The sequence below is a fragment of the Conger conger genome, chromosome 14 (genome assembly GCF_963514075.1).
Source record: "Conger conger chromosome 14, fConCon1.1, whole genome shotgun sequence".
Classification (NCBI taxonomy): Eukaryota; Metazoa; Chordata; class Actinopteri; order Anguilliformes; family Congridae; genus Conger; species Conger conger.
In genome coordinates this window covers 22,666,320-22,681,590 of record NC_083773.1, presented here as the reverse complement: position 1 = coordinate 22,681,590, position 15,271 = coordinate 22,666,320, and the positions used below count along the sequence as shown (strand labels likewise).

The window sequence follows — 15,271 nt, the reverse complement described above, 5'->3', positions numbered from 1 at the left end:
AACATACCTGTGTAAATGTGTAAGGGCATCCCTGTGTAACTGTATGATAGCATCCCTGTGTAAATGTGTAAGGGCATCCCTGTGTAAATGTGTGATAGCATCCCTGTGTAAATGTGTAAGGGCATCCCTGTGTAAATGTATGATAGCATCCCTGTGTAAATGTGCGATAACATCCCTGTGTAAATGTGTGATAGCATCCCTGTGTAAATGTGTGATAGCATCCCTGTGTAAATGTGTAAGGGCATCCCTGTGTAAATGTGTGATAGCATCCCTGTGTAAATGTGTGATAGCATCCCTGTGTAAATGTGTGATAACAACCCTGTGTAAATGTGTAAGGGCATCCCTGTGTAAATGTGTGATAGCATCCCTGTGTAAATGTGTGATAGCATCCCTGTGTAAATGTGTGATAGCATCCCTGTGTAAATGTGTGATAGCATCCCTGTGTAAATGTGTGATAGCATCCCTGTGTAAATGTGTAAGGGCATCCCTGTGTAAATGTGTGATAGCATCCCTGTGTAAATGTGTGATAGCATCCCTGTGTAAATGTGTGATAACAACCCTGTGTAAATGTGTAAGGGCATCCCTGTGTAAATGTGTGATAGCATCCCTGTGTAAATGTGTAAGGGCATCCCTGTGTAAATGTGTGATAACAACCCTGTGTAAATGTGTAAGGGCATCCCTGTGTAAATGTGTGATAACATCCCTGTGTAAATGTGTGATAGCATCCCTGTGTAAATGTGTGATAACATCCCTGTGTAAATGTGTGATAACATCCCTGTGTAAATGTGTGATAGCATCCCTGTGTAAATGTGTAAGGGCATCCCTGTGTAAATGTGTGATAACAACCCTGTGTAAATGTGTAAGGGCATCCCTGTGTAAATGTGTGATAACATCCCTGTGTAAATGTGTGATAGCATCCCTGTGTAAATGTGTGATAACATCCCTGTGTAAATGTGTGATAACATCCCTGTGTAAATGTGTGATAGCATCCCTGTGTAAATGTGTGATAGCATCCCTGTGTAAATGTGTGATAGCATCCCTGTGTAAATGTGTGATAGCATCCCTGTGTAAATGTGTAAGGGCAATACCCTGCTCCGCTTGCTCCACCTCACTCTGTGCTCCAAGGGGCCGGAGACTGGGAGCAGGGTGGTCTCACCAAAGAGAGGAAGTGAGTGCGTGTCTCTGATTATTACGTCTCTCTGATTATTACCCCTCTCTGTGACGGGGCACTAATGGCAGAGGCAAGAAGTGAGGAAGTGTTTGGGCAAATGGAAGCGGCGCTGCGTGGGGGTGTAATTTTGGCTAATTGCAGTGTAGCAGCTACAGTAATAGGAGGCTGGCACACTCTAGGACTTAGAGATAAGGAGACTGGGGATCAAGTTGTGTGTCTGGGAGGGGGAGGGCGGTGGGGGTAGGGGGGTGCTTTCAATGCTGTGGGCAAAGTTTACTGTATCCTCAAGCTCCACAGCTGTTAAAGTGTTGTCCATTTCGACAAATAAACAGGAATGAGTAACCCCAGTTTGGCCAGGAAATCTCCAATGACAAAAAACTTTGCATGCCGCTTTGAGCTTCTGGAGACCACACTATCAGAATAAGCCCAGTCACATCTAACTGCATCTGTACCATTACATCAAACAGGGCCGTTACGCGGGTGGAAGCCATGGACAGAGTTAAAACTAAGTGAAGGGTTATATGAGTTGAGCGTGAAGAACAGCTCTCCCATGTGTCTGGGCATTATCACTGCAACGCATGGTGATGCACATACAGTATCTCCCACAATATCCATTTGACAATGAACTTGACACACCTTCTGATCATGTGACTTTCATTGTCAATAGCAAAATGGTAAATTGTTGAACATTACCTACAGACTATTTATCATTTTCATACAGTATGATGCTAGAAGAGTAGTTCCAAAAAGGTAGCTGTACTGTGTTTGTAGGATACAAAATGCTTTTCAAAATGCTTTCATTTTCAGTTTATTTCTAGTATAAATCTATGTAAATATACACTCAGTGATCACTTTATTAGGTAGACCTGTACACCAGCTTGTTAATGCAAATATTTAATCAGCCAATCATGTGGCAGCAACTAAATGTATAAAAGCACGCAGACATGGTCAAGAGGTTCAGCTGGTTTTCAGATCAGATTGGGGAAGAAATGTGATCTAAGCGACTTTGACCGTGGAATGATTGTTGGTGTCAGACAGGGTGGTTTGAGTATCTCAGAAACTGCTGGGATGTTCATGCACAACAGTCTCTAGAGTTTGTAGAAAATGGTGCAAAAAAACAAAAAAAACATCCATTGAGCAGCAGTTCTGTGGGATCAATGAGAGAGGTCAGAGGAGAAAGGCCAGACTGGTCAAAGCTGACAGGAAGGTGACAGTAACGCAAATAACCATGCATTACAACAGTCGTATGCAGAAAAGCATGTCTGAACAGACAACACATCAAATCTCTAAGTGGATAGGCTACAGCCGCAGAAAATCAATACGTCAAAAAAAAGGTTTTATAAATACCTGATAAAGTGCCCATTGAGTGTATATATTTCCAGTATTTGGCTCCTTCCATTTTTGAAGAAAATGTTCAATGTATAGCATCATGAATGGCTAATCCCCTAGTATCATTTCCTGGGGCACATACAGTTTTTTGTTTTGTGATGTGACACAGGAATAAAAAAGGAAATTCCAGAGATTACAGCGCAGATCTTTCATCTAAGTATAAACATCACAGAAGCCTTGCAATAATATGGCAATAGTAAAATTAGGAAATGTAAAGAAACGGGTGCACGCGGAAGGGAAACAGCACAATGTATACTCAACAACAGATAACTACCCACCTCCTCTGGGTCCCACCACCCTCCCCCCTCTCCCTTAAATTACATTTCATTTACTTTTTTGGCATGATAAAATATGCATTTATATTGCCAAACCATAGCAAGGGACATGTAACTGCAGATAACAAACATTATCTGATGTTACAGAATAATAGCAGAATAATATGATTGTATAGTACAGTAAAGTACAGTATTTAGATTGTACTGTATGCTTGTATATAGTATAGTATATATATACTCTCTCTCATTGACACCAATGAGTGATGATTATAATTTCATGTTTTAATATAGCTCCAGGCCTCCTGACTTTGTCTCATTAGGTGGGACACACAGCTACAGACTCATTACTCAGAGACCCTTCCACTAACTTAACAACATCAATGCCTCCGTACGCTTTTACAACCTGTCAATACTACAGGCCCGCACCGGAGAGCTCAGACTCACCAGGCCCCGGGCGCGACGCACTCATATTTACCCTGATTCCTCCAGTGTGACCTCATCTGAAGAGGGTGCTCTGGAGCCTGGGGTACAGTACAGGCAGTGTCTGCCTGTCATGACCTGTTCTTCATTCATCATTCTATTCCATTTTAATTAACTCCAATAAAACCACCACTGCACGGTGAAAGATGGCTCTTCTTTTTTTATGGTCTCTTTCATAATTTCAAGACTACGGCTGGGTTTATTTCCCCATGTGATTGCATCAAGATATGATTTATAGGTTTTGACTTTTTGGGGGAGCGAGGGCTGAAGTTGTCTATCATGCTGCCATGACATTATTACAATACAGAGTTGTTCCTCTTTGCTTTTTATTTTTGACTGCGGTTTTGACTGGCATTGTTGGACGAGAGTGATCCTCATTGGATCACATGGGGAGAATCTGTGATGACAGCATTTCAAACCTACAGTACATCTCTGACACATCTCTCATTACTCTGTCTTAACCTTGGAGAGCCTTGATGCGCACCGTTTCTCATTAAACTGTGAACCCCTTCACCTGCCGTGAATCCGGCACAGCCATGATGTGAACTTGCAGACTATTCAAACACACAAGGCCTTTAAATATCCCCTTTTTCCGTGTTCTTGGAAAGCCCACGTTTGTCGGAGTAACGGCCGTGGTAGGGAAGAGGAAGAATAGCGGTAATAACTGGCTCTGTCCCCGCGCTCTCTTCCTGTGTTGGGTCTGTCTCTGAGTGGCTTTAATCCCGCTCACGGGTTGGCAGAGCTTCAGAACGTGGCCCCACACGTACCTCGGCTTCGAGTAAAGAGCTTAATCTCCACCAACAGAGCGCAGAAACCGCCGATCAAAGCCGCGGCACACAGGCGAGGGAGGGCTCCCTCTAATTAGGCAGAGGCATCCTGTCCAGGGAGAGGGAGATCCACGATCACAGGGAGGCCATCATAACCCCCCCCTTCACTGGGTAAATCTCACAGCGTATGTGTTCATATATGTTTGAATGTGTGTTTATGTGTGGCTGAAATCATCGCTCCTGCTTGGTTTAGTGCACCAGAACCAGTAAAGCATTCTCAAAACGCAAAACATTGTGTTAAAAAAGACCCTGCACACTGAAGAAAGCAGAGCCCAACATTTTTCATCCTACATTTGTGAAATTTTAAGAAGTATAATGTGAACTTTAAAAGCTTAGAAAATCATTTTTTGAGAGTGAATCATTATTTTCATTTTTTAAATGTGTGTTTACGTATTCATAATACATGTAATTGCATTAAAATCACATTGAAATAAGATGCTTTCATGCCTCTGCATACGCATGTCTGGGATTCAGTGGGGAGAATATTGATAAGCATGTTCTTGCTTTAGGTGATATTCTCTATGCAACCTTCCCAGGTTTCATCCTGCACAGCTTCCAAGGAGTTTTTGGCCTCTGTAGCCTCTGGCTCACTCTATCGGGGATTAGGCCAGGGTAAACTCTGAAGCATACATGACAAATTATTTGTAAAATGTGCTACATGAATGCAATGTGATTGATTGTTTGATTGATTGATGTACTGTCTCTAAAGAAAATAATGAAAATTTGTTGGATCATCACATGTTTGAACTGACGTTATGTTCCTCCCTAGTTACAAATCCAGAAAAGCTGTTCCAAACCTTTTAGAACAAGGATGTTATATAAACCCTCCCTCTCAGGTGGATGGAGGAGCCCCTGTGGGCAGCTGTCCATAGTCAGGGCTGAACCAGTCCAGATTCTGTACCTTAGGGCATAGTCAAATCTGGTCTTCAAATCCATCACAGGTTTTCTTTTCTCCCAGGTAATTAACTGAACAATTAGTGCCAGGCTAGAGAACTGTCTTCACACCTGACTCTCAGGAAAAGGGGACATAGAAAACCAGCAGTCTCAGCTCTTTAGGACTGTGATTTGAATAACGACATTAGAGCATAGTGAAATCTGGCCTTCAAAGTAAAGGGATGGTGCAGAACATGCAGTTCTCGGCGCTCGAGGACCGTGATTTGAGTAAGAGGGCTTTAGGGCACATCACTACACCAAGAACCTACCAGGCCATTCAGCGGGGTATTCACTGCCTGAAAGCACCCATCATTACCATAAAAAGCACCTTTCTGTAAAAATGACTGTGTTTCCAGGGAGGATGTTCCAGCACTCTCTTCCCTCCTTGTCTATCAGAGGGGCTTCTCGTTCTGCAGAGATGCCCAGGGGCTGTTGTTGGATCTGAGTGCGGACAGACAGCTGAGAAGGGCTCTTTCTGGGAGGCCCGTTTAAGTGCAGCAGCCTGTCCACACCCTGTCAGTGCCATGGCACGATGATCTAACCTGCAGTCCTGATTCCTCCCACCCCCCACACCCCCCCTCCCTGAACCACGGGCCAGGCTCAAATCCAAGCAGCTTGATGGCCGGGCTCTCGTTTGAAGTGGGTTGGAGTGATCGACACGTCCGGCCCGACAGGTTTATAGGTGGAGGTGTACAGGAGCATATCAACACTCTCCTCAAACCCACACCTGGTCACTCCCTCCCCCCTCCACCAACCCCACCCCACCCTGTCTCAATCCAGACACAACCCGGACACCTGTAGAGGGAACAGAGACAGAGACAGAGACAAACTCTTCATCCCTGGATTTCTCCCACAGTTTACAGGGACAAGCTGTCCGAGAGCTCTGTCCTATTTCTGACAGCATCTCTGGCCATTTTTGAATCAGAAAAAACATCCTCTTTGGCACTGATTATTATTTTAAAAAAGGCTTCAGACCTGGTGGTTTTTGGTAAATACAAAGGCCAAATGGAGACAAAATGATATTTTATCAAAGTCATCGTCAATGTTGTGTTATACCTGCAGTGCTCGATGTAGTACTCTACCTGTTGTGTTCAATGAAAGGTTATCATAACTATTCTCAGAGCATTATTATCTCTGTAGAATTCCTTGGGCTGAAATGATCAAGTCGCGTTAAAGAAATATTCCATCATTCCTTGGGAAATAAGAGAGCCATGCTGAGAAGTCAAGATTGTTGCCCACCACCTGTATCATTCTCCAAAGCTGGAAAGGGCCCGAGTGCGAGATTTCGAAATTGACCCACAGAATCTGTGAAATAATTTGTTGTTCTCTTGAGCTCTATTTCTCAAAACCACTGTAATGTCGGAAAGATTGTTAAAGGATGCAGTGAGTCACGCAGAGCGGATATTCAGGTGAAAGAGGTGTCATAAGACTAAGGCTTTTGTGATGAGTGAGTTTGGTTTGGAACAGGAACAGCTTGCGTGTGTGTCTGAGCTGAGAGCTGTCAGTGTGTCTTTCTCCATGCCACCACTCCAAAGCAGTGATTTTAGGACCCCCCCCCCCGCACTACCTCCACCCCTCGCACCCCCTTCCTGAGGCAATCCTCCAAGTTCCTCATGTGATTTCATTACAGCAAGTTCACCTACTGTGGTTTGATCTTAGCACTGAGAGGCCTTTGGCAGGACTAGAGGTGGGATTTTTTTTCTTCTTCTTCTTCAGTCAAAACACTTGAGTGGTTGAAAGAAGTGTTTCTCTCTGTTGGTGTGTGTGTGTGTGTTTGTGTGTGTGTCTGGGTGTGGGCGGCAGGGTTTGGGCTGGTGACCTGTAACAGCAAATTGCTTTTTTGTTCTTGTCTTGTTTTTCTGGGGTTAGTGGTTTCTGTTGTTTCATATCCGGTATTGGTGAGAGATGCCTCCTCCCCCTGCAAATGACAAAAACAAATGAGGTCTGTGTGTTCTGGCTGGTGGATATTAACTATCATCGTTTGACAGACTTTTTACTGCCAGACGAAATCACTTGTCATGCTCCGTTTGTCTTGTTCATGTTTACCTTAATCTGCCGCAGCTGAGATATGCTTACGTGGGCCAGTTCATATTGTGGTTCAGTTAGTCGTTTCGGATCTGTATCGTTGGCACACACTGTCCATCCATCCATCCATTATCTTAACCCGCTTATCCTGAACAGGGTCGCAGGGGGGCTGGAGCCTATCCCAGCATACATTGGGCGAAAGGCAGGAATACACCCTGGACAGGTCGCCAGTCCATCGCAGGGCACACACACCATTCACTCACACACTCATACCTACGGGCAGTTTAGACTCTCCAATCAGCCTAACCTGCATGTCTTTGGACTGTGGGAGGAAACCGGAGTACCCGGAGGAAACCCACGCAGACACGGGGAGAACATGCAAACTCCTCACAGAGAGGCCCCGGCCGACGGGGTGAGGTGGCAGTGCTACCCACTGCACCATCCGTGCCGCCGGTACACAATGTGCTATCAGTTATTTAGAACAACGAGTTGGTAACCCTGGAAAAGCCACACAATCTTGGTAATCTTGGTAATTCATGTCTGATGACTTTGGGCCAGCTGTATACATGTATGTATTCTTAAAACAATTTGGAGTATAATAATACACAGTGCAATCCTTCTTGATTTCTTCTGATGACAAATACAATTAATCCATCATTCTTTTTGTCAAAGCAGATGATCCACAAGAGCATGATTTCTTTAATGGAAACATCATGGGTCACCAACAAGTAGGCCTATCTGTTGACCTTCGTACGCACGCATACAACAGTTGCGTGCCGTTTTCAATACAACCTTGATTTAGAATGGCATTCCCAGTTTCAAATGAAAGGACAGATATTAATATTATTCCGAGTGATGGGTCACAAGTACGTGTGGAGTGGATGCTCAGTGGTGATTGATGCCACTGCTCTCTTTAGTGTCGTCGTGTTTGATGTGTGCTTGACGTGTCGTTGCAACACGATCCGACTCAGTTCTGTCTGCTCGCTCCAAACCCCTGGTGTAAACCCAACACTTCCACTACAAAGCAGTAAAACATGTGATGGCTTGCTTCATATTGTTCTTGAAATCAAATTCCAGTTTACTGTACAATCGGTAATCACCGGTCATTAAATTAGGGACGGAGTGGAAAGCACCAGACAGTTTAAGTAGAGTTGAAAATGGGGGATTAACCCGAAAGTACTGCAAATCAAAGGAGGCTATTTTCATTCACTCATTCCTGACTCGAAACAGTGGCTGTAGTCATAGTGATCAGTTAGACCTGTCTGCATCTATCAGAATGTGCCAATGTACCAACAACATAATTCTATAATAGTTGTTCTGCACTTTCAGAAACAATTGAAAATATGAAAACTATTTTGCAATATGATGAACTAACCCATATTATATATTCTGATTTTAAGTGTGTTTATGAAGCAGGGTCGACCTTGTGAAAAGGTCAATGAAATTTAACATTACAGATTTTTTAAATTACAGTGCAGTTGATAGCCCTAAATATTTATACTATCCTATAATGCATTCTAAATGAATACATGAGGAGACCTCACAATTCCATGCAGATTAAAAGTTTCATGTTTCATATGACTGGAAAAATCTATAAATAATGCATTATGCATCATGAAAAATCCACTAAATTTTGCCTTGCGTGTCATTCAAGCAAACTCTACATATTAAGAACAATTAAAGGTTGTCTGTTCCCTTGGCACATGAAAAGATATGTTTCAGAAATGTTATTTCAAAGATCTACCCTGCACTGCAGAGTAAGATCCCTGCTGATCTAATGATGGTCTGACATCTAATCTAGGGGAGGAGAAGTATGGAGCCCACCACAGACTTTAATGTTTGTTTAAAGTTTTTAGTTTGATCTCAGCCAGGCTTTTGTTCTATCTCCTCCAGCAGACGGCTTTCAAAGGGTTATTTCTTTTTCATTATTCGTAAATTAAGTATATTTATTTAAATAAGTAAGTCAAGCTCTGTATAACACCTTCCAGCAGAGTTATACAGAGCTTGTGTAAAATAAAACACCTAAACTCCATTTTCATAGCAGTATAGAGGTAGACTGCTATGCTTTTAAACATGGTGGCCGTGTCTGAAACAGTTTACTTGCCTACTACTGAGCCAAGCTGCATACTTGCACGCTCAATAGTAGGCAAGTAAGAAGTTTAGGATAACACAATTACATACATATAATATGCATGTAAGCATAGCGTGGATTTGCACCAGAACTAAACATGACTACAGCACAAGTGGCATTATCCATATACCTTTACTCTTACCAATTGTATTTTCTGACACTGGTTGTTGCGATTGTTGTTTAGGTTGATCTAAAGTAATGTCACATTCATAAACACCTGTGTACCAGTTGTAATTACTGTACAAATTAACACGATCAATTATATTTGTGTGTTACAGTATGTGTTCAGACCGCACAGTGAGTTAGGAATATCTCCTCAGGGTGATCCTAATACATTTGGGTATGTGCGTTTTGTCAGGCTTGGTTGCAGATTTGTCGCCAGACTGTCTGTTCTGACACTTGAAGATTGTGTGTTTACATTCATAGCCAATCATACCCAGTCATTCATATCACAATTATGTGCCAAGTGCCCCGGCTACTCATCTTGTCCTGGAGTGCCAGTGTCTCGACCAGTATTGCGCTTCACAAACCAATTGACAGAATTTTCATTCATCACATTTACAATCATTACTAAGCCAATGTTTGGACGTAATATCGCTTTTACAAATATTTTCTTCATTAACTCCCCATATCTAGAGTTGGTCGGTTAAAGTGTAGCAAAAATTCAGCTAGCCTTTTCTGATTGTAATTTCAGTTTGTAAAATCCACAGTGCTTGTACCCCCCCCCCCCCTTATCACACACACACACACACACACACACACGCACACACTCCCATCTTACGTCTCACAGGTGTGGCGGGCGCCCCTCCCTCTCTGGGGCGGGGACAGGTAAGCAGAGACTGAATCAAATTCTCCTACACCCGCCTGACAGAAGAGACTGGAGTGAGGAGCACAGTGCAGGGCATCACACTTTAAAACACGGCGAGCTAAGAGAGACCCCACCTGACTTCCCTTCAGACTGGTCCTGTCCCGTCACACAGGGAGGCTACAGCTCACACCATCTGACCACTCTCCTCATCTGGAGGTAAGCCATGTCAATAATCTGTGCAAGGCAGCCACAAGTGTCAGTGAACTTGATACAGTAACAGTATTGCCTTATCAAAATCCTGTCAAGTTGAAATATGTTTGAAGTTCCTGCCATTGATGAGATTGCTGGATGGTATGCTGAATATTACTGCACCGCTCTGCCTTTTCCACAGTTGGCTTTGAATACCCACAGTGTCACTGGCTGAATACCAGACATGTGTGCAACTCACACATTTACTGACAAAAATCTCTCCTGATCTTCTATGATTGTGATTTATAGATCTGACGATAGAGCATATTACATATTACATATTAATATGTTATGTGTTGTTTTTAACCTGCATTAATCAACATCGTGAGTGCATTTTTTATATTTGAAAAGCTGTTTCTAATTGTTTTGAAATGCTGTGGTTCTCTGGACAGCAGTCCAGGCACGGAGTAATCTGTCCATAATTATAATAATTATGAAACTGTAATGAATCGTCTCTTCTCACGTAAATTGTATGAACATCTCAGATTTGCATATAACTGTGTGTACAGATAATCATCTCACAGTCCATGATCACTGATCTACTCTCATTCAATGACCTTATTTCTTCAATTATAAATTGTAACTGAGGTGCATGTAAAAAATAATTCAGGTTTAAATAAGCGTAATTTATGTTTGTGAAACAGCTACAGTAAGTATAATGGAACATTATAATAGTATAATATGGAAATGCTTTCGCAATAAGCACAGGCGAAAATTAGCATGTTAGGAGGAACTGGCAAACAATAACGCAGTTTGTAAATAACACATGAATTATGCTTAACTTTAAATGAAATATAAAACCACATATCCCCATTGGTCTTTCGAGATGTCCACAACATGATAGCTATTCTACTTACATTCTGTCTGTTTCTCCACATGCTGTTGATTGAATCACTGCCTCCACTACACTGCCGCCCTGAATCTCATTAGTCTTAATGAAGCCATTCAGTCCTGGCCCAGAAAGCTCAGAGAAGGGAAATGCATGCGCCTTCCTCATCCCGAAGCACAGTTTAGACACTGTGTCAGTCTTCCTGAGTGTGACTCTTTTCCATTTACAAATGCTTTGGGTGCGGAAAACTGGTAGAAGATTTAACAAGTGAATCCTCTGCCCAGTGCATTCAGAACTGTGACGCTTAAACATGGTAATTTGAGAAATAATATTGAGAAGAATAATCAGATTTATAGCATTACGTTCTTTACCACTCATAAAAGTCTAAAAGTCACACTGACATTGAATAGTCTTTGGCCCAATCATAAACAGAATAGTAATAAATAGTATGGATACTGCTGGCAGGTTTTCGACCAGGTATTTTATTAAGAGTTCTGAACACTGGAAGGAGGAAGCATGCCATTCAAAAAATCTGTGACCACAAATCCTAAAGTACCCTGGGTGTACTTTATATTTTACATACCGCTGTGTGCTGTCCAGGTCCAATTTCTATATACAATAATCAGCTTTGCATTGAAATATCCAGCTAAAATTCTAAAACTGTCTGAGAGAGTGAGAGGTAACTTTCCGCTACATAGTGCAGGTTAAGCTGGAATAAGAGGTGTAATGTGTACGCTGTGAGAGCACTCATCTGGAGCTGCTCAGGTGGTTTCGCCGGCTGTTACTCACTCTCTTTGGGACACCCGATACTTTGCCACCCAAAATTGGGGAATCCCCGTGCACTCCTCCTTCTGCCAGGCAGGCTGGGAAGTCTTTTAAGGGGCAAGACAGGGAGATTCAGGGGAGGATTAAAATCAGTTAAAAAAGGTATACTGGGACACTACAAGTCTGCACTTCTATTCATTTAACCCTTTAAAGTGATGAACATCAATGGACATACTGTAGACCACCATCATGGCTTAAAACTTCAAAAACGCATCGCACTCTTTACCAGGTAATGGGATCCGATAATAGCCTTTTTTTGCACTTTGTGAAAATCACCCAACCATGATGTCACAGTCCTTAAACAGATCATAGTTTATTACATGGTCTATTCAGTACTGTGAAGTAAGTGCATTGATGTTGGCCTGCAGCCCATACATGTGTATAAAATTACAATGTCACTGTCTCCCCTGCTTGTAAAATGAATTAACTCAATTCTCAATCCTTTGCTCTTCCGATATGTTAATACTCCCTCATTTCATGAAGCCGGTTTAATATTTTGTCCTGTCTTAATTACACCCCCAGTGGCTGGACGTGGAGAAGAGGAAGGCATTTGCAGTGAATACGACACTGGAATCAAAACTGGAATGAAGCTCTTCCTCACACAGTTTCGATCTGACACCAAGACGTGCAGAAAGACCGTGTCATACAAGCTACAAAACAGAACTGGCTGAATCCATTGGTAGTCCTGCAATAAGGAGCGAGTTCGACAGTTTTTCACTACTGTAAAGAAAACTGAGTTTGTTTGTAAGTCAGTCAAGGATCAGTATTCCCATTAAGCAAATAGCTAAACAACTCCATCATTCATTTGTGTGCAGTTCCTCAGGGGGGCGCTGTAGGCTTAGAGGCAGGCGCAGTCACCCTCTGGCTGGACTCACCATGAACGCTGGCTTCTCCCACGGCTTCATGGAGCGGAGAGCCGGGCTCCTGAGCAGCAGCAGCCTGCAGTATGGGATGATGCCCCCTGGTGGCCACCCCGAGCATCGTCACCACTCCTCCCACCTCCACCCTGCGGGAGACCCGCTCACCCACGCCATGCCCTTCCTCCTTTACCCCGCCAACGTGGACACGGGGCTGTATGACGGTGCCTACAGGGGCGGCCCGCCCCTCTTCCCCTACCTGCCCTCCTTCCACGGGCACTTCGGGGTGTACGAGTGCCCCTTCGAGCCAGCGTTCATCCAGAAACGGAACGAGCGGGAGAGGCAGAGGGTCAAGTGCGTCAACCAGGGCTACGCCAAGCTGCGGGACCACCTGCCAGGGGGGGCTGGTGACAAGCGGCTCAGCAAGGTGGAGACGCTACGGGCCGCCATCCGCTACATCAAGTACCTGCAGGGGCTGGTAGGGGATTCTGCCTGCTCCAGCCCCAAAGCCACACCCCTGAGCCTGGAGGACTCAGGCCACAGCGACGGGGGATCTCCCCGATCCTCATTGGAGTCCTCCTCTCCAGGACTCTACTGTGGGGAGTCAGAGAGCTCGGGGAGTTAGACAGGATCAGGCTCTGAAGCTCTGAGCACCGATGAGAGATGGCAGTGGACTGCACTGTCTCACGTTTGTCCTCGACGTGGATGGATGGAGAGAGTTACCCAGGTCTTGAGCTGGTCTGGTGAGGCTATGAAGGTCTGGACTGTGTGTATTCTGAAGATATCAAGGAGGACTGAAGTCTGTGAAACGAGGTGTATCCAAAACAAGTGCTTTTCTCCTCCTGTTAAAATCTTTTTAACTGCCTTGGCCAATTCAAAAGAAGAAAACTGAAAACTGAAAAAAATATAACACTGAAAATGAACCCTTGAGGGACACAAAGAAAGGGTCTTTTGGATTTCAGCCAGGCTCTGTAGAATTATTTTCAGCTCTCACTTTAATCTGTTTTATAAAAAAGGAGGTGGATATTCAAAGTGATCACATTACAGGGTAGTTTAACAGATGTCATAAAAAGGTTCCTGGTATAGCATATCTTTTACATAGTTTATACAGCTGGATGTCTCGACTGAGGAAATGCAGTTTAAGTAACAGTACAGCAGTAATGCACAATTTAATCTCTCTCTCTGTCTCATTCTCTCAAGTTTGCAATGTGCAGTATGTGCTATACACACACTGCAAACTTGCATTATACAGTATGGAATAATTTTTGTTGCAAAAGTAGTCTTCAAGAAGCATGGGATTCCTTATTATTTTGCCATCAATGACAACACTGTACTGTTAATCAACAACTAACAACAACCTGGCACAAGTCAAGTGGTGTTCATTACTAGAGAGATAGAGGGTGCTTTTTCATAGTATGATTTTTTCTGCTCCACCCCATCAATCACTGTACACTTCCTGCTCAACCCCACCAATCACTGTACACTTCCTGCTCAACCCAACCAATGAAGAAAAGAGGCTCCTACAGGGCTAGCCTACACCTGTACTTTTACTTGTGCTCCTTCCATAGGTAAGCTTTTATTCAAACGTGGGACTGGTAGAGGATATCAAATCATTGTGCAAAAGTGTTTTCCGTGGGATTTGGTCGATCTACACTTTTTCTTGGAAGACATATGAATTTGCTGGATATAGTTATGAGGTTGATACACCAAAATACCCTTGTTTTACATGTCACAAAATGTCTAGGCGAGTATATTTGCTATTTAAAACACAAGTAATGTTTATTTTGTGAAGTCCACTGCTAGGATCTTGGCCATCTCATTATTTGCATAGAAATCCATAGAAATGCAGTGCCTCTATAGAATTTGTCCATGTTGTTTAGCAAATATTTTGAACAGGTTGTTCAAACAGGTTGTTACCAGTATGTGTCAAAATGGCTATATGTGGTCTCCTGGAAAAACTTGATAACCCAAAGAGCAATGGCATGAAGTTCTGCCTTAGACATTTCAGAGAGGGAATAACTCCGTTCTAAAAAATTTTTTGCCTTTTGCTGTAATATTTCAGAGTGGATTTAAAATGCACGGGTTCTTCAGAGACATTCATTCCCAACTTTATTCTGCTTGTGCCTCTTGTGCCACTAACGTGTGAAGAGGATTGTGTTTGAAAAGCCAAGATGCACATGTGTAATAGCGAATAAAAAAATTACAGTCCAGTTATCCCTGTTTGATTGTTCTTTTTTGTCTGTGCAGGGAGGGGTGGATAATGCATTTACATTTACATTAATGTTGTCTAATCTACCAGTTCTTAAACTGTTTGTAAATTATGTTCGCGTAGTCAATTAAAACAGACCAAGATTTTGTACACCACTCATAAAATATGAACTTTGAAGTTAGCTTAAATGGCTGGAGAAAAGACGGCATTTCTATCATCAGATATGGCAATTCACAGAACCTACTGTTATCTTCTTCATCCGG

At 43.0% G+C, this 15,271-nt stretch overlaps 1 protein-coding gene across 1 annotated transcript; it reads left to right on the top strand.

Moving 5' to 3' along the window:
• The first annotated feature begins 12,818 nt into the window (after positions 1-12,818).
• Positions 12,819-13,424, top strand: LOC133109621 (achaete-scute homolog 5). The gene has a single exon (XM_061219032.1). The coding sequence runs from the start codon at positions 12,819-12,821 to the stop codon at positions 13,422-13,424; it is 606 nt and encodes a 201-aa protein (XP_061075016.1).
• The last annotated feature ends 1,847 nt before the right edge of the window (positions 13,425-15,271 follow it).

Excerpts from the sequence above, each read along its gene's own strand:
- LOC133109621 (XM_061219032.1), top strand. The coding sequence starts at position 12,819 with ATGAACGCTGGCTTCTCCCACGGCTTCATGGAGCGGAGAGCCGGGCTC.